The following is an 18,901-nucleotide window of genomic DNA, read 5'->3' on the forward strand; positions in this document are numbered from 1 at the left end:
TGTTGGGATGATGCTTTCTCTAAGTTCAACCCAGCACCTTTGTCTAAATAAGAGTATTATGGCTGCCTGCCAAACTGTGAAGCCTGAGTATAAGAGGAAGTATAGAGAAGACAATGCAGGAATTGCTTCTATTACACTTGCAAGTTCCTTGGAACCACAGGGATCAGTAATTTGGCTGCTACCTTGACAGCTGGAAGAGAAAAGGTAATGATAGAGGGTTCTGGGTATATGGTCACATAAGGGCAAGCACAGAGGAGGTGATGGCGAAGCTTGGCTGGCAGAGGCAGTGTACACTTACGCCAGGAAGCCTCACCAATGATTGCCAGTAAGACGTCATAATTGTACCTTTACCTAGTTAGACTTTTTTCTCTTTGAAACATTGTTTCTGGCTTCTAAAATAATCTATGTACTATGTAAAAATAAGGAAAAGCTCTAGGAAAAATACAGAAAAAATTAATAATCACTCATAAACTTATCCCCAAAGATAATCATTGACATTTTGATGTGCTTTTTTTAAAAACACACTTTAAAATCAACATTTGTATTGTATGGTATAAAATATTTTATAATATGATGTTTTTTCACTTGGTAATAGTTACATTAAATATTCCAGACATAGTAAAAGCTTATTGAAGCCCTTCTTCCATGCCCAAGACCACTTTTTTTTGTTTTTTTCTTTAAAAACTAGTCTATTTTCCATTTTTTATTTTTATCTTTGGATTTTTAATTTCTGTTTGTTTTGGGGACAGTTCTCCAAAAGAGAAGAGAAAAGGTAATGAGAGAAGGTACTGGGTATATGGTCACATAGTGGCAGCACTGAGGAGGTGACAGGGAAGGCTTGGTCCACTCCTCCAAGTCCACTCATATGTTCAAAGGATGTAAAGATCACTTTTGGTTTTGGATAATCTCAAAGACTTCTTGAACATGCGGTTATGTGAGTGAGACCTTCAATTAAGACTGCTGGAATTTTTGAGATGCACAGATGAAGGAGGCATATATTTTAGGTGAACGAAATAGAACGAATTAATTTGTGAAGGTGGAGAGACCTAAGGGAACACATAAACTTGTCTAACACACAGGGAGTACTGGGAAGTAAAGAAGGGTTTGATTGCCCAGCTGAGGGCTGTGAACAGACAGAGGAATAACAAGCAGCAGGAGGTAAAGAAGAAGGACGAGGGCCTTTGGAGTTGGTAACTGGGTCATCAGTGGTAACTACGGAGGAAGGGTAACTTTCCATTTCTGTTGGTTGGGGCAAAAGCAAGGAAAGAGAGGTTTGCAAAGACTTCTTATACCAAGAAATTAGGCTGCGAAAAGAACAGAGTAGTAGCACTGATTGGGGTTATCAGAGTCAGTAGCAAGTTTTTTTTCCAAGACAGCAAACCAGGAACTCTTACCAGGAACTCCTGGAGCTAGAGACATCTCCTCTGAGACAGGAGAAAATAAGACAAGTATTGAAGTACACAGAAAGAAAGATGAAGGTACTCATTCTCAATGATTTTTTTTTTTTTTTTTTTGAGATAATCTCACTCTGTCATTCAGGCTGGAGTGTAGTGGCATGATCTCGGCTCACTGCAGCTTCCACCTCTCCTAGGCTCAAGCAACTCTCCCATCTCAGCTTCCAGAGTAGCTGGGGCTATAGGCTTCTACCACCACACCTGGCTAATTCTGTTTATTTTTTGTAGAGATGAGGTCTTGCTATATCAAATAGGTTGGTTTCAAATTCCTGGACTTGAGCGATCCTCCCACCTCAGCCTCCCAAAGTTCTGGGATTACAGGTGTGAGCCACTGCAGCCAACTTCAATGATCTTAATTTTCTTAATAAAGAGGAGAGATCATCTGCTGACAGAGGAGAGAGGTGGTGGGGACTTGGAGGGAAATCAATAAGGGGAATGGAGTTGGACCACAGAGAACATTGGGGTCCAGTTCAGGCTACATGCATGACTTTGCAGTTGGGCATGTCAGTGGAGTCATACAATCTTCCCCAGAACACTTTGAATCCTAAGGGCACTATCTCTATGGTGGAGGCATTAAGGGATGGGTCCTGGTTGAAGGTCATGCAGGAATAGGTATGTCTGTGAGAACAATAGTCAGCAGTTGACCTTTGTAAATGGGTTGGCCCGGTAATGGAAAAAGAATTACAAGGACTTAACAGATTGGGTGGGGTGGGATGGGAGATGAAATGCTTCAAAATAATGAAGTATGGGTACCTTGGAGGTGTTATTTCAGGAGGAAGATGGGGAGGTAATGGTGATCTAAATCACATCAATGTATTTCAATATATATGTATAAGGTACTATGCAATCTAGAAAAAACATTTGGAGAAAAAATCTATTGGTTGAAATCAGTACATACAGCCTGATTTTGATAATTTGTTCTTCTAATTTCTGAATCAAAGAATTTAAAAACATACATTGGAAAATGCATCAGCCTTGGAAATAATCTGATGGATGAGACTTCAATGAGAATGGAGATTGGGGGCTGTAAATCAGGAAGGTTTGTCTGGCAGCTACCTGGCAGTCAATTCACTGCATACAGAAAGTAATGGCTCAGGTTAATGAAGCAACTTTGTGACAAAGGTCACAAACTATGTAGTGGGTGGGGCATGCCAGCCACAGAAAAAGGGCGTCTCCCACAGAAAGTGCACAAAGTGTGTAGAGAATATCAAAACACAGGGAAACCATTTACATCAGGAAGGAGTTTACCTTTCTTTCCCAACCTCCTATAAAACTAAAATGTTGTATGGTACATGTCAAAACTAGCAGCTACAGATTCTCAAATCCATAAACAAAGCTTTGAATTTTTAATTATGTAATATATCAGAATGTTAATAAGCAAGAAAATATACTCGTTTTTTTTTAAGCTATAGAATTAATCACTTGCATACGCAACTTAATGATGTATGATGATTTGAAAGATGCAGGGCCTCAGAGGTAAAAGCTGTTACCAAGCCTCTTACAGTAAAATCTAGATGTGACCAATATTTTACACTAGGAGTTAAAGGGGAGGGAGCAACTACAAAATTAATAAAAGGAGAAAAATAATACTATACCTCCGGATTCATTATCCCTTCTTTTTTAAAACAGCTGTAAAACATATCCATGGAAAATACTTCACTCCAAAGATATCCATAATATTGGCCATCGTATCCCCCTGCCAAATGTCCAAAGGTAGCTGGCATATTTGTGCCTTTAAAAAAAGATACATTTCAATCAATGTGATAGCAAACGTTAATGATCAGGTTAACAGCTAGCTAAGGTTTCCCTCTGAGGAGCCCAGCTGTGGGAGGAGAGAATGAATGACATGATCTCACCTCTAGTACTCCTTGGGCTGATGTGTCCTCTTGGCCAAGATGTTTATAAACATCTGTCAATGGCTCAACCTCAGAGCTGGTTTCGGCCCCAAGCTCTGGAATGCCTAAGGATAGTTTCAGCGGCTTTGTCCACACCCACCAGATAGCTCAGTGTTTTAGAACTGAAATCAGTCCTTTCTTATCTCTTAAACATGTATGTGTTTTGAAAAATAATATTAACCCTACTCTTTGCCACACCTCTTTATATCTAAAATGTCTTAGAATTGCACTTATTTTAGGTTGATAATTACTGAAAAAGAACTTTTTTTTGAGACAGAGTTTCACTCTGTTGCCCAAGCTGGAGTACAGTGGTGAGATCTCGGCTCAATGCAACCTCAGCATCCCAGGTTCAAGGGATTCTCCTGCCTCAGCCTCCTGAGTAGCTCGGATTACAGGTGCATGCCACCACGCCGGCTAATTTTCGTATTTTTAGTAGATATAGGGTTTCACCACTTTGGTCAGGCTGGTCTCAAACTTCTGACCTCAAGTGATCTATCTGCCTGCCTCGGTCTCCCAAAGTGTTGGGATTACAGGCGTGAGTCACCGTGCCTTGCCTGAAAAAGAACTTTTCACCAATTCAATCTACCTGTAGGGCTACTTCATATAGGATTTTGTCAAAAATCCTGAGCTCAAGTGATCTTCCTGCCTCAGCCTCCCAAAATGCTGGATTACAGGCGTGAGCCACCATGCCAGGCCTAAAAATGTCCCTTCTTGATAGCATAACAGGATGGCTATAGTCAATAATAATTTAATTGTACATTTAAAAATGTAATTGCGACACAAAGGCTTGTGACACAAAGGTGCACTATGGCTTACTATGTGGGGAGCCTAGAATGAATCAACGGACCATTCTTATCTTTATTCTCTCTATAAATGTGGCTGACTCATTTTAATAACAATTTCCTTGGTGAAAAAAAATCCACCTTACCAACTACATATAAAAGCACAACTATATATTGGCTTAAAACATACACCTACAAATATAAACACGCCCATGCATGAGTTCCATAAATCTCAGATTACAAACTGCTAGTCAAATGCTTTAACTGATCTCAGAATCAGAAACAAGGTGAAGTTCATGCTTCTCCCCCCAAATACCCTTTATTTTTTTTGAGACAGGGTCTCACTGTGTCACCCAGGCTGGAGTGCAGTGGTGCAATCATGGCTCGCTGCAGGCTTAACCTCCCCAGGCTCAGGTGATCCTCTCAACTCAGCCCCCTGGGTAGCTAGGACTGTAGGTATACACCACCACACCTGGCTAATTTTTGTATTTTGGTAGAGACGGGTTTTGCCATGTTGCCTAGGCTGGTCTCGAACTCCCGAGCTCAAGTGATCTTCCTGCCTCAGCCTCCCAAAGTGCTGGGATTACAGGTGTGAGCCACCATGCCAGGCCTGAAAATGCACCTTCTTGATAGCATAACAGGATGACTATAGTCAATAATAATTTAATTGTACATTTAAAAATAACTAAAAGAGTGCAAGTGGACTGTATGTAACACAAAGGATAAATGCTTGAGGGGATGGAAAAAATAAACAAAACACTATATGTAAAGGAAAAAAAACTTAAAAAGTTCCCCTTCTGCCAATTTCTTCCTGAAAATCACAGGGAAGTCATGATGCATACAGGGAGGGAGGAGCTGAGAGTGTGCTGCCAACACGAATGGCTCTCCCAGCTCTGGGGCGGAGGCCAACTGCTCACGCCTGATTACACTAAAATGCTGCAGATCTGGAGCCACCTTTCCTTCAAGCGCATTTGGACGGGATAACTCATAAGGACATAGTATGCTTATCTGAAAGTCATGGCCTGATTACAGAAATCAGAAACAATTAGGTAATCTGTCTGACAAACTCCATCTCCCCTGCAGTGTTAGGAGAACGCCCTGTGCTTCACAGAGAAATGAACTCAATTCATAGTAGTTACATACCTGGAGTAGCTGCAACTCCTAATATTTCTGAGCAGTATTTGGCATATTCACTTGCAGCATCCAGCGATGTGTTGGTATGAAGAGACTGATCAACTTTGCTCAAAACAATCTGGCGCAGGGTCAGAAGACCTAATAACATAAGAATGTTTGGGCATGTTTTGAAGAAGAGAGAACTGTGTGTTTTATTATCACAAGATTGTAGATTCCAAAAACAGATTCCAGTAGTACTCACAAAATGGGAGCAGGACATCTCATTCTACTTAAGATTTAAAAGGAGATGTGGTTTTTTGCCTCAGACAAAATTCCGGGGTTTCCTATTCCAATATATTTAGTGTTCTTCACTCCTCATGCTAGCACGGTTGGGATACCATTTAAAATGAAAATAAGTTCTACAGAAGAAGGTGACAGCAATTCTGCATTAAGAGATTCTAATTTATTTTCCTTTTTAAAATTAGAAGTCATACCTGTGTTGACCAGCCTAGAAGCAACAAGTTTTTCAAGCAGATCGTCTGAAATAGGGCTTCCATCTTTATAATGTTTTGACAATCTTCGGAGGGAATCGACGTCCCACACCCAATTTTCAAGCATTTGCGATGGCACCTCTACAAAGTCAGTTTCCACATTTGTTCCGCTAAATCGTGCAAAATCAGTCTAGAAAGCAAACACAGAGAATTTTTTTAAAGAGCTGAATGAAAAGTACATATGCAATGAATAATTATTAAGAGTCACGAAAACTTAAGGCAGAATCAGACTCAACCGTTCCTCTGAATGAGGGGTTAGAATAACCTCATAGTCAAGTGAAAATAAAACACAGCAGCTGAACAGTGTGAAAAATAACCCCCAAATACTCTATATTACAGTAGTAATTTCATTCCTTTGAATTGTAGACAAAGTTGGAACAATCATCAGAAAATCAGAACTGAAAAATACAATCAGTCTAAGCTAAAAACAAGCCTTAAGCTTTGAAAGCAGAAGTATTTTTAAAGAATTTTCCATTAAAAATGAAGAGATCCATTAAACAAGCAATTTCTCCCTAGCTCCTCCTTCCAATTGCTTACTTTTGTTTACTCAATCCATGCCTTTCTGGGGCACTCATCACTCTATTGCTTAGGTCTCAATCCATGCCTTTCTGGGGCACTCATCACTCTATTGCTTAGGTCTTAACTACTTAGGTCTTAACCAAAATTAATTAAAGAGTTAAATCACAACATTATAGACTTTGAGTGTGCAATGCTTTGCATTTTAAACTTTAAATGAGTGGTTCTAAGATTACCATGTTGTAGAAAGTCAGATTTCTACCTCTCAGATTGGGTAGACAATGTTACCTTAAAATAAGAAGCTGCTTTAGTAGGAGTTAGGTTTGTAAATTAATTGGCAAGTGGAGTGAGTTATATGCTATAGGAAAAGAGAAACAACGGATGTATTCAAAAGTTGGAGCACTCCTGGTAAAAACAAACGACCTATTCTGAAGGCCTGAGCTAAGAGTTAAAAAAACAAAAGAGGTTTAAAAAGAGTTTAATGAAACCAAGTTTAGTAAATTCTTGAGTCAGACGTCAGAAAAGCTCTCAAGTAGAAAAACAGAGATTCACTAAAACAGGCTAGTGTTTTTTAACCTTCACACAGTCCTTCAAACACTTGTAAAACTGCCATTGGCAGAGAAGACAGCATTTATCCTACTGGGTCATCTGCAGAATGGGGCTCCTCATTCCGTTGTCTTTCACTGAACCTCTGTCCTGTTTTTCTCCTCTGATGCATTACATTCCATCCTTCTCTCCCTGACTTCATCATCCCTGGGGCTCCACACGGAGGGGAAAGGGAAGAGGGATGTAACCACCAGAGAAGGCAGCAGATGGGGTGCCGAATCAGCAGCAAATACCCACTCTGCTTTTTGGCCCAGGGCAGAGGCACAGATGTCAACGCCATCTCACATTCTGCCTTCCTCTCTTTATGCAAAAAAATGTTTTGCTTGATTTCTCATTATAATTGTGCCGATTCTAGATATGAAGAGATGCAAATATTAAAGGGGCAAGGATAACTAAATTCACTAGTTGTGGAATTAAGCCACCTCTATTGAGGACATCCCAATAAAAAAAATCTTGCAGGGAAAGAGGTAAGGGTCCCCAGAAATTGAATATTTTATCTCATTATGGTATATGATAGTCTAAGATTACATCTTATATCATAAATAAAACAATCTTATACAATAATAATAGCTAACATCTGTTGAGACTTTCCTATGTTAGGCATTACAGGCATACCTTAGAGATACTGTGGGTTTAGTTCCAGACCACTGCAATGAAGTGAATATCACAATAAAGTAAGCCACACAAACTTTTTGATTTCCCAGTGCAGATAAAAGTCTATAAATTTACATTATACTCTAGTCTATTAACTGTTCAAAAGAATTGTCTAAAAAACAATGTACATGGCTGGTGCGGTGACTCACACCTGTAATCCCAGCACTCTGGGAGGCGGAGGTGGGTGGATCACCTGAGGTCAGGAGTTCGAGCCAGCCTGGCCAACATGATGAAACTCTGTCTCTACTAAAAATACAAAAATTAGCCAGGCATGGTGGCGGGCACCTGTAATCCCAGCTACTCAGGAGGCTGAGGCAGGAGAATTGCTTGAACTTGGGAGGTGGAGGTTGCAGTGAGCCAAGATAGCACCAGTGCATTCCAGCCTGGGCAACAGAGTGAGACTCTGTCTCAAAAAAAGAAAAAAAAAAAATCAAAACCGAAAACACCCACAAAGACAATGTATACACCTTATATGTTAAAAAATGCTAATGATCATCTGAGCCTTTGGCAAGCTATAATCTTTTTTGCTGGTGGAGGGTCTTGCCTCCATCAATGTTGATGGCTGCTAACTGATCATGGTGGTAGTTATAATCAGGGTGCTAACTGATCAGGGTGTAATTATGGAAGGTTGGCATGGCTGTGGCAATTTCCTTCCTCCTTTTTTTCTTTTCTTTCTTTTTTTTTTTTTGAGACAGGGTCTTGCTCTGTTGCCCAGGTTGCAGTGCAGTGGTATGATCTCAGCTCACTGTAACCTCTGCCTCCCGGGTTCAAGCGATCCTCCTGCCTTACCTTCCCTAGTAGCTGGGACTACAGGTGGGCACCATCATGCCCGGCTACTTTTTGTATTTTTAGTAGAGATGGGGTTTCACCATGTTGGCCAGGCTGGTCTCGAACTCCTGACCGCAGGTGATCCACCCACCTCGGCCTCCCAGAGTGCTGGGATTACAGGTGGGAGCCAACGCAGCCAGCCGCTATTTCTTAAAATAAGACAAAGATGCAGTTTGCCATATCAATGGACTGGCTCTTCCTTTCATGAAAGATTTCTTGGTAGCATGCGATGCTGTTAGATAGCGTTTCACCCACAACAGAATGTCTTTCAAAATTGGAGTCAATTATCTCAATACCTGCCACTGCTCTACCAATTAAGTTTATGTAATATTCTAAAATCCTTCGTGGTCAGTCATTTCAACGATATTCATAGCATCTTCACCAGGAGTAGATTGCATATAAAGAAGTCACTTCTGTTGCTCATCCTTAAGAAGCAACTCCTCATCTCTTTAAGTTTTATCATGAGATTGCAGCAATTCAGTCACATCTTCAGGCTCCACTTCTAATTTTAGTTGTCCTGCTGTTTCTACCATATCTGCAGCTCCTTCCTCCACTGAGGTCTTGAACCCCTTCCTCAAAGTCATCTATGAGGGTTGAAATCAATTTCTTACAAATTTCTGTTAATGTTGATATTTTGATCTCTTCCCATGAATCATGCATGTTCTTAACGGCATTTGGAATGGTGAATCCTTTCCAGAAGGTTGTCAATGTACTTTGCCAAGATCCCTCAGAGAAATTACTATATATGGCAGCTGTAGTCTTATGAAATGTATTTCTCATAATAATAAGACTTGAAAGTTGAAATTACTCCTTGATCCATGGACAGCAGAATGGCTGTTGTGTTAGCAGGCATGAAAACAACATAATCTTCTGGAACATCTCCATCCAAGCTCTTGTCTGACCAGGTGCTTTGTCAAGGAGTGGTAATATTTTGAAAGGAATCTTTTTTTTTTGAGTAGTAGATCTCAACAGTGGCTTAAAATAGTCAGTAAACCATGCTGTAAACAGATGTGTTGTCATCCAGGCTTTGTTGTTTCATTTATAGGGCACAGGCAGAGTGGATTCAGCATAATTCTTAAGGGCTCTAGAATTTTCAGAATGGTAAATAAGCATTGGCTTCAACTTCAAGTCACCAGCTGCATTAACTCCTAAGAGGAGAGTCAGCCTGTCCTTTGAAGCTTTCAAGCCAGGCATTGACATCTCTCTAGCATTCCTGAAAGTCCTAGATGGCATCTTCTACCAATAGAAGGCTATTTCATCTACATGGAAGATCTGTCATTTAGTGTAGCCACATTCATCAATGATCTTAACTAGATCTTCTGGATAACTTGCCACAGCTTCTAAATCAGCAATTGCTGCTTCACCTTGCACTTTTATGTTATGGAAACAGCTTCTTTCTTTAAACCTCATGAACCAACCTCTGCTACCTTCCAACTTTTCTTCTGCAGCTTCCTCACTTCTCTCAGCTTCATAGAATGGGAGTTAGGGTCTTGCTCTGGATTAGACTTTGTCTTAAGGGAATGTTGTAGCTGGTTTCATCTTCTACCCAGACCACTAAAACTTTCTCCACTCAGCAACAAGTCTATTTTGCTTTCTTATTATTTGTGTGTTCATTGGAGTAGCACTTGTAATAACTTTCAAGAACTTTTTCCTTTGTTTCATAACTTGACTGACTGGCACAAGAGGCCTATCTCATCTTTTGACATGCCTCCCTCGTGAAGTTTGATCATTTCTAGCTTTTGATTTAAAGCAAAAGACTTATGACTCTTCCTTTCACTTGAACACTTACAGATCATTGTAGGGTTATTGACTAATCTAATTTCAACATTTTTGAGTCTCAGAGGATAGGAGGCCAAAAGAGGGGGTGAGAAATGGGAAATGGCCGGTGGAGCAGTCAGTATACATATAACATTCATCAATTAAGTTCGCTCTCTTATAAAGAGCATGATTTGTGTTGCCTCAAAACAATTGCAATAGTAATATCAAAGATTGCTGGTCACAATAACAGATATAAAAATAATGGAAAAGTCTGAAATACTGTGAGAATTACAAAAATGTGACATAGAGACATGAAGGGAGCACATTCTGTTGGAAAAATAGCACTGACAGACTTGCCTGGGCAACATGGCAAGACCCTGTCTCTATTTCATAAAAAAGGAAATCACTGATCACAGATCACCATAACAGACACAATAACAATGAAAAAGTTGTCCGGGTGTGGTAGCTCCCACCTGTAATCCCAGAACTTCAGAAGGCCGAGGTAGGCAGATCATTTGAGGCCAGGAGATCAAGATCAGCCTGGCCCACACGGTGAACCCATGTCTACTAAAAATACAAAAAAAAATTAGCTGGGTGTGGTGGTATGTGCCTGTAATCCCAGCTACTTAGGAGGCTGAGACAGGAGATTGCTTGAACCCAGGAGGTGGAGGTTGCAGTGAGCTGAGACTGCACCACTGGACTCCAACCTGGGCAACAGGGTGTGACTCCATCAAAAACAAAGAAAAAAGTGAAATATTGTGAGAATCCCAAAACGTGAACAGAGACAAGAAGTAAGCACATGCTGTTGGAAAAACAGCACTAACACACTTGTTTAAAGCATGGTTGACATAAACCTTCAATTTGTAAAAAACAAAATATCTGTGAAGTACAATAAGTGAAGGACAATAAAATGAGGTGTGCTCATATCATGGGCTCTTTACATGGATTATCTGATTTAAATCCCAAAATAATTGTATGAAGTAACTATTATCTCCCTTTTTGAGATAAGGAAACTAAGGTATACAGAGATTAATGATGTAACTTCACTTTGAAACCAGGCAGTCTGACTTCATAACCCACAATCTTAACCACAAATGCTAACTGTCTCCGTATCTTAGAGTAAAATGGAAAAAAAAGGTTAAATGATATTACAAAATGACTAAATCCTCTTGGATGGGATCTAAAATACAAAAGTCTTATATCAAACCCTCCTTTATGTGAAGAGTTAAAGTGAGTTTTCAGTGTGCTTCCTTAGAAATTTGACTTCTTCTTTATACTGGAAGATTTTTCAAAGATCAAACATGAAGCTGAAGTGTAAAGACCAGCCTTTGTAACCATCTATCCTGAACTTGCAATTCTGCAATACTACTGATGGCAGTGGTGGCCCATCTCGGCTGCAGTGGGGGAAGCGTGGCTGGGGCTGTGCGCTCCATGGAGCTGGCAGGAGCCAGGAACAGGCAGAAGTCCTTCCCCCTTCTGAGTTGGCAGGGCAAGAGCCTCACCCTCCTGGGCGTAGCTGCAGCTGCCCAAGCTGTGGCTGCTGACCCAGGTATGCCTGTGCTCTTGGGGGCCAGGAGCAGGCAGGAGCCCTACCCTCCTGGGCACAGCTGCGGTTTCCTAAGCCATAGATGCAGACCTGGGCATCCCTGTACTCTTAGGGGCTGGGAGAAGGCAGAAGCCCCACCCTCCTGGGTGTAGCTACAGCTACCCAGCCATGGCTGCGGACCCAGGCATCTCTGTACTCTCAGGGGCCCCGGAAGCTCCCCCCACCCATTAGCAGCACCTGCTCTGATCTTGGAGCAAAGCTGAGGTCAATCCCAGGCACTGTCACAACCTGGCCAGGTGTCCATATGCTCAGGACAGCACTGACATGCCAGCCCCTTGCTGCCTCAGCCCCTACTGAACTTTGGGCACTGACGAGCATGGGAGGGAAGCTGAGGGGGGAACTGAGCGTGGCTTGGCACTGGCCTGCAGGTGCCCCTCTGCATGAACAGCCTGGGCACCATAAACAGTGGTAGCAGGCAGACAGGTTCCTGGGCAGAAAGGGGTGGGTCCCTGGTGAAGCCCCACCTTCAAGCCAGGGAAGGCCTGAAGCCTGGGGGCCAGGCTGCCAGTCCTGCAGACCAGAGTGGGAACTTATGGTGCTTTTGCCAGGCCCACCCATAAGCCAATCAGCCTGCACGTTCTCCCCTTTGAAGCCCATAAAAACACTGGACTCAGCCAGACTTGAGCTGATGTCAGGACAACCAGCTGCAGAGAGGAGCTACCCACTCCAGGGTCTCCTCTCTGCTGACAGCTGAGCAGACATCGGGATGATCAGCTGTAAAGAGGAGCTACATATCCCAGGGTCTCCTCTATACTGAAAGTTGAAAAGATGGTGGGACAACCAGCTGCGGAGAGGAACTACCCACCCCAGGGTCTCTTCTCTGCTGAGAGCTGAACCCTCTACAGGATGACCTACCTGTGGAGAGGAGCTATCCACTCCAGGGTCTACTCTCTGCTGATAGCTGAACACTCACATTGGGACACCCTGGTTGTGGAGAGGAGCTACCCATTGTGCATCTCCTCTAAGCTGTTCTATTGCTCAGTAAAGCTCCTCTTTGCCTTGCTCACCCTCTACTTGTTCGTATACCTCCTTCTTCCTGGGCACGGGACAGGAACTCGGGACCTGCCGAATGGTGGGGCCTAAAGGGCTATAACACAAACAGGGCTGAAACATGCCCCTTGCTCGCCATGCTGTGGGCAACAAGGAGAGAAGAGCTGTGGCCCTTCAGGGAACCCAGACCTAGGAGCTCCCTGAGCTAGGGCTGTGATACCTTCTTTGGGGCTATGTGGTTCCCAGCGTCTCTAAGCTTCTGGGTGCCACTGTGTTCCCCAGTGCCAGCTGTGAAAGCTGCTTGTGGTACGCCTGGTCTGGCTGCAGCCTTGCAGGCAGCCTTGCCTCCAGCGCCTGTGCTGGCACCTGGAGCTGCTTGCACCGCCATAGCCAGCATGCCTGGCTGTGTGCAGTGGCTGGACCCCATGCTTGCTCACTCATGCACCCCTTGCCACTCCACTTGCCCTTGGCAGGCATGGGATCCAGGCCAGTAGTGCGAGCTGAGTGCAGCCTGCCAGGCTGAGTGGGCCCAGTGGGCCCAAGCAAATCCTGGGCAAAGGTACCACTGGTCACAGAGGTTTCTGGCTGGTGATGCGACACCCCAAGGATCCCGTGACACTACTGCACAATTTTCTCAAGGTGATGGTTTTTAAATAGGTACTAACAGCAAATAAAGGCCAAATCACACCATTAGCCACCACCATATGATATACTGACAAAAATACAGACTTTGTATATCCTGCTTGTATGAAGATTTTTCAGTCATTAGTTGCATATGAGGGAGGATGTCAACCCCAAATGACAACAAAAATATGTGTATGTGTGTTTGTGTGTGTAGGGGAGGATTCAATATCCAGAAAAAAACATACACAAATGAATAATTCATGAGCTAGAGTAAAAATTGAATAAAATAATAACATAGTTAATGTCATGCAGAGTAGAGAAGAGAGCGCTTATTCTATTCAAAAGCCATTTTGTAGCTGGGGAGAGAGCACAGCAAATGAATGAAAGATCAACAATGTCTTCTAAAGAACAAAAGGAAATGTTTGTAAGGAGAAAAAGCTAAAAATAACCCTAGTGCTTACTAATTTCCCGAAAGTTGGTCATGCTGTTTCTCTGTGAGCCCTTTGGGCAACATCATTTAAATATTTTTCAAAAAAGGAGGACAAAGAACCTACAAAATTTGAAAGCTCAATTTGCAGCAAACAACCGAATTCTCAAGAGAAAGGAATGCAGTCAGCCACTGTGTATGTCCACACAGAAACCATGGGTTTTTTTTTTTTAAGTGACCACTATCTACTAGACTTTGCCATAAACAGATGATTAAAAGGCCATAGTTTTAACTTCACACATACCGAGTGATCACTGGAAATAACAGTAATAAAGAGAATGTGTTGACATCCTTCTTTATCTTCACAACTGCCCTATAGTTCAACAGTTCAGTATCACCATCATCCTTTAAAGGACCCAGGAAATAACATAATTTGGAGAAGTTTTGAATACTGCATATTAAGTTCACAGGCTTGCTCCCAAACTAGCTGTACCTTCCTGATCAGGTACATCTTATTTAAACTGCTTCTTTTTAAGATGAAAACAAATAAAGGTACTATTCAAACTCAAATGCTAGAGAGTATGCTTTATTCACCACTGTATTTCCAAAATCCAGCACAGAAAGTAGAGGATGTCCAATAAATATCTGTCAAATGGATGAAGCCCTGGGGAGAATATTTCTGTATGAAGATTCAAACTTAAACAACTCAAAGATATTTTCCCTTGTTATCATTCGTGACCTCAACCTCTCACCTCTCTACTTTTTTTCAATACTTAAAATTCTACTTTTATTATTTTACTTAATATTATGCTTTTAATTTTTTATTTGTTGCACTTCATGTCCTCAAGCTAAATTCTAAACATTCAAGATACTATAACTTTTCTTTCTTTTGAACCCCATCCTACCATAGGTAATATGACATGTCAGACACATAGTCAATAATTCTGTTTCTTAAAATAACTATATAGGCTGGGCATGGTGGCTCACACCTGTAATCCCAGCATTTTGGGAGGCTGACGTGGGCAGATTGCTTGAGCCCAGGAATTCAAGATCAGCCTGGGCAACATGGTGAAACCCTATCTCTACAAAAAATACAAAAATTACCCTGGTGTAGTGGTACATGCCTGTGGTCCCAGCTACTTAGGAAGCTGAGGTGGAAGGATCAACTGAGCCTGGAGAGGTGGAGGCTACAGTGAGCCATGATTGTGCCACTGCACTCCAGCCTGAGTGACCGAGTGAGACCCTGTCTCCAAAAACAAACAAACAAAAAACTAAACATCCCTCTCTTTAAAAAATATTTTGATTTTTAAAAAATAATACATGTAGAAAATGCACTAAGCAAATGAAAGAAATAAGCACATTCCCAAATAAACATTATGCATTAATACATTCATATTTTGGTTTATGACTTCATTTATTTTATTTACACATGTATGTATTGTTTGTATATGTATAAGCAAACAAAGTAACAAAAAGAAGATCTTGAAAGAAATTACATCTGATGTTAAAGTCACAAACTAAAACAGTGTGCTGGAGTTGGGGCTAGGGAGACAGGGTGACAGCAGAGGCCACAAAGTTGATGATAGGGAGTTCACTGCATTTTAGGACTGAAACCTCAACAGTCAACTCACACAGAGGGAAACCTAGAAATAAATAAATGCATTCATTCCACATTTGCATTCATTCTACATTATTAGAGTGTCATTTAATAAACTTAGGAGAAGGAAGCCCATCCAACACATTTGGAAGACCAAATTCAGACCATGAATAATAGTACTGTCTCCAGTGCATGGAATGGGAGCGCAAATACACAATAAAGTAGAGCAGTTAGGTCATGACTATTGGACCCTGGGCAGGTCCTTCTATGTCTCAGATTTTTCATTTGGAAAATGGGGACAATAACAGTACCCATCTACTTCAGAGCGTACTGTGAAGATAAAAATGAATGAATGTAAAGCAGTGTGTATATTTCCTGGCACCTGGTACATGTTCAGTAAGTCTCAGCTGCCTATCTTCTTCTGAGCCTGCATATTCTGCCTGACTAGGTATGGTCTTGGCTGGTCTAACCTTGTCTTTCGCTTGTCTTTCGCTTCCTGGGGGTTAATACTGGAGATAAACATACCCACATTGCTCTTCAGCTAATCCTCCATCACTCCCAATACTCCAAGCTGCTCTTTCTGTTATTGTTTCAGGTATCAAATTCTAAGTAGGCAGCAATCATGAAAACAAAACAGAACCAAATACAAACGTGAGGGTTTCCAATCACCTTCCACAGATCTTCACTCAAAACCCACTGAAGGTAAGCATTTGTGAATTCTGTTGAACCTCAAGTGGCAGTAAATTGTCTCAGGGCAGATGGTCTTTTTTACCCCCTTTCTAGTTTTGAGTTGTATATTGTTCTCAAAAGAGTTGAATTATACATAAGCATAGTTTCAAGAATACTTCACATACATATGGCTCCTTATGCTTTTCCAAATGCCTTTTCACATACTGCTTGGTTTAATTCTCCCAATCGTCCAGGGAAGTACATAGAATTGCTGTTGTCCCCATTTTCTGAATAAGAAAAATGAGATGGTTCAAAGAGTTTAAATAACTTTCCCCAAGTCATACAGCCAGGTCCACAGATACACAAATGATGTTTGATCCAGTGCTCTTGTCATAACACCAGGGTGCCTTCCTGACTAATACAGGGTACATTTATCTACAGCAGAATCTAATCCAAATATTTAGAGCAGACAAGCTGCTTTATTTATTAGTTTTCAACCAAATTAATGATTTCAAGTCACACAATTTGAAGTTCTTCTGCCCATCCCTTTCACGTTTAATTAAGAAGGCTTTAGCGTAATTCTTATGTGTTTCCTTAGAATAATGACATCTTTACAGTTCAAAATTCATCACCGCTCTTAATGTACAACACAACACAGACATCACAATGGAGGCTAAGAGGCATTACTATTCTACAGAAGTTCAAAGGCTAGTGATTACTGACAGCTCAAACCACAATAAAGCCATGCAACAGGAACAGATACTACAGATATCACCTCTTGATTGCTATCTTCAAAATTACCTACCTACCCTGTAAACGTAATACGAGTGAAACTCACGTCCTGAATGAAGAGATAGTAGACATATTGAACTAGTGCATCTACATGTTTGAAAACGGGATGTTCTTGCCAACATGTTTAAATATTACGATGACAAGCTCAAACGAGCCCTTCTAGTCATGAAACCTGCCAACTGCCACAGTGGAGAGCTCAAACACTGAGCTGCCATTTCTTAAAACCAATGTACTGAATACATATGGCAAATTTTTAATTCACTATATGTTTCTTAGGTAAGCTGGAAGTATTAGTGAACATAGAAGTTGTCAATCTCTGTTTTCACTATCATCCATTTTAGGTCAGTACGAAAGGCTTTGAAATTATAAATTTGCAAATATATGGATTGGTGCCTATGAAAAACAAAAGTAGTGATCACTCGTGATGACCTTAAAAGTTCTTAAAATATTACAGGCTATCTGAAAGGATTAATAGACAAGAAGAGATTTTTCAAAGATAATCTCATGAAGATATGACCAAGTAAAGAATTGTACCAACACATTATTCATCAGTATGACACATTTGTGCTCATGGATGAGGTTAGGCAAAACTTTAAGAACTGAATATGTCTACTGTTTCAAGAGAGAAACACTAAGCTGGTGAATGCAATATATATATTAATAGTTCAGTCACGAGTCAGACAGCTCTAAAATGTCAGAGTACCAAGAAAAGATCTTTCTAGTACTAAAGTGACTATCTCAAAAGATCACAATTAATGTAAGAAATAATGGGAACAATGGAATGAGTTGTGGAGAACTGATGGAATACATGGTAAGCATATGATAATAAGTTGATAAGAGGACTGTGCCTGAAAAACGAACATGCATCAAGAGCACTGAAAACCCTATTTGAAGATCACTATTATCTTAATAAATGTGATTAAAAGACCAAAATGCTTCCTTGTGAAATCACCAAATAAGAAGGAAACTGCTATAACTCAGGAGTTCTTAACTTGAGATTCATTATGGTGAGGGCTTCGAGGGGTCTGTGAGCCTTTTGGAATTTCATGCATATTTGTAGGTGTATTTTTCTACAAGAGGTACCCACAGCATAAATCAGATTTTCATAGGGTCCTCAGATCCAAAAATGTGAGCATCCACTATTTTAAAAGCAGGTCATTATTAATCTATGTACAAACATATAACTGGATTTTGGATAATATAAGTAATATACCATAAGTCTAAAATTAAGAAAAATATTTTTGACTTCTAAATTACAAAAAAATTTTTTAAATGTAAACTGGAGTTATCCTAATTAAAGGAAATGTCAACCACAGTGTGGACATTGATAGAAGGTCCACACGATAAATATTTCAGGAATCCTAGTGCTATGATAATAGACTTTATTTATTTATTTATTTTGAGACAGAGTCTCACTCTGTCACCCTGGCTGGAGTGCAGTGGCACGATCTTGGTTCACTGTAGTTTCTGCCTCCTGGGTTCAAGCGATTCTCCTGCCTCAGCCTCCTGAGTAGCTGGGATTACAGGCATGTGCCACTACGCCCGGCTAATTTTTGTATTTTTAGTTGAGACGGGGTTTTGCCATGTTGGCCAGGCTAGTCTCGAACTCCTGCCCTCAGGTGACCCACTTGCCTGGGCCTCCCAGAGTGCTTGGATTACAGGTGTGAGCCACCATGCCTGGCCTATCTTATTTATTTTTTGAGACAGGCTCTGGCCCTATTGCCCAGGCTGGAGTGCAATGGCACACTCTCAGCTCACTGCAACTTCCACCTTCCAGGCTCAAACCATCCTCCCCCTTCAGCCTCCCAAGTGGGCCTCCCAAAGTGCTGGGGTTATGGGTGTGAGCTGCCATGCCTAGCCTTGCAAAGCCTAGCCACACTACCACACCCAGCTAATTTTTTGTATTTTTGGTAGAGATGGGTTTTCACCATGTTGCCCAGCCTGGTCTTGAACCCCTAGGGTCAAGCAATCCTCCTGCCTCGGCCTCCCAAAGTGCTGGGATTACAGGCATGAACCACCATGCCCAGTCAGTGCTATGA

The 18,901-nt window shown here is 41.3% G+C and overlaps 1 protein-coding gene across 1 annotated transcript in view; it reads right to left on the bottom strand.

The window, feature by feature from the left end:
• The window catches only part of NLN (neurolysin), a 99,554-nt gene that overhangs the window by 9,242 nt on the left and 71,411 nt on the right, over positions 1–18,901 (bottom strand). The window contains exons 10-12 of the mRNA XM_003827430.5: positions 5,739–5,925; positions 5,275–5,403; positions 3,050–3,186 (exon numbers count right to left, since the gene is read on the bottom strand). Coding sequence (XP_003827478.1) covers positions 3,050–3,186; positions 5,275–5,403; positions 5,739–5,925 — 453 coding nt within the window. The remainder of the gene's footprint in view (positions 1–3,049; positions 3,187–5,274; positions 5,404–5,738; positions 5,926–18,901) is intronic.

This window comes from Pan paniscus, chromosome 4 (assembly GCF_029289425.2).
Source record: "Pan paniscus chromosome 4, NHGRI_mPanPan1-v2.0_pri, whole genome shotgun sequence".
In the NCBI taxonomy this organism is placed as follows: domain Eukaryota; kingdom Metazoa; phylum Chordata; class Mammalia; order Primates; family Hominidae; genus Pan; species Pan paniscus.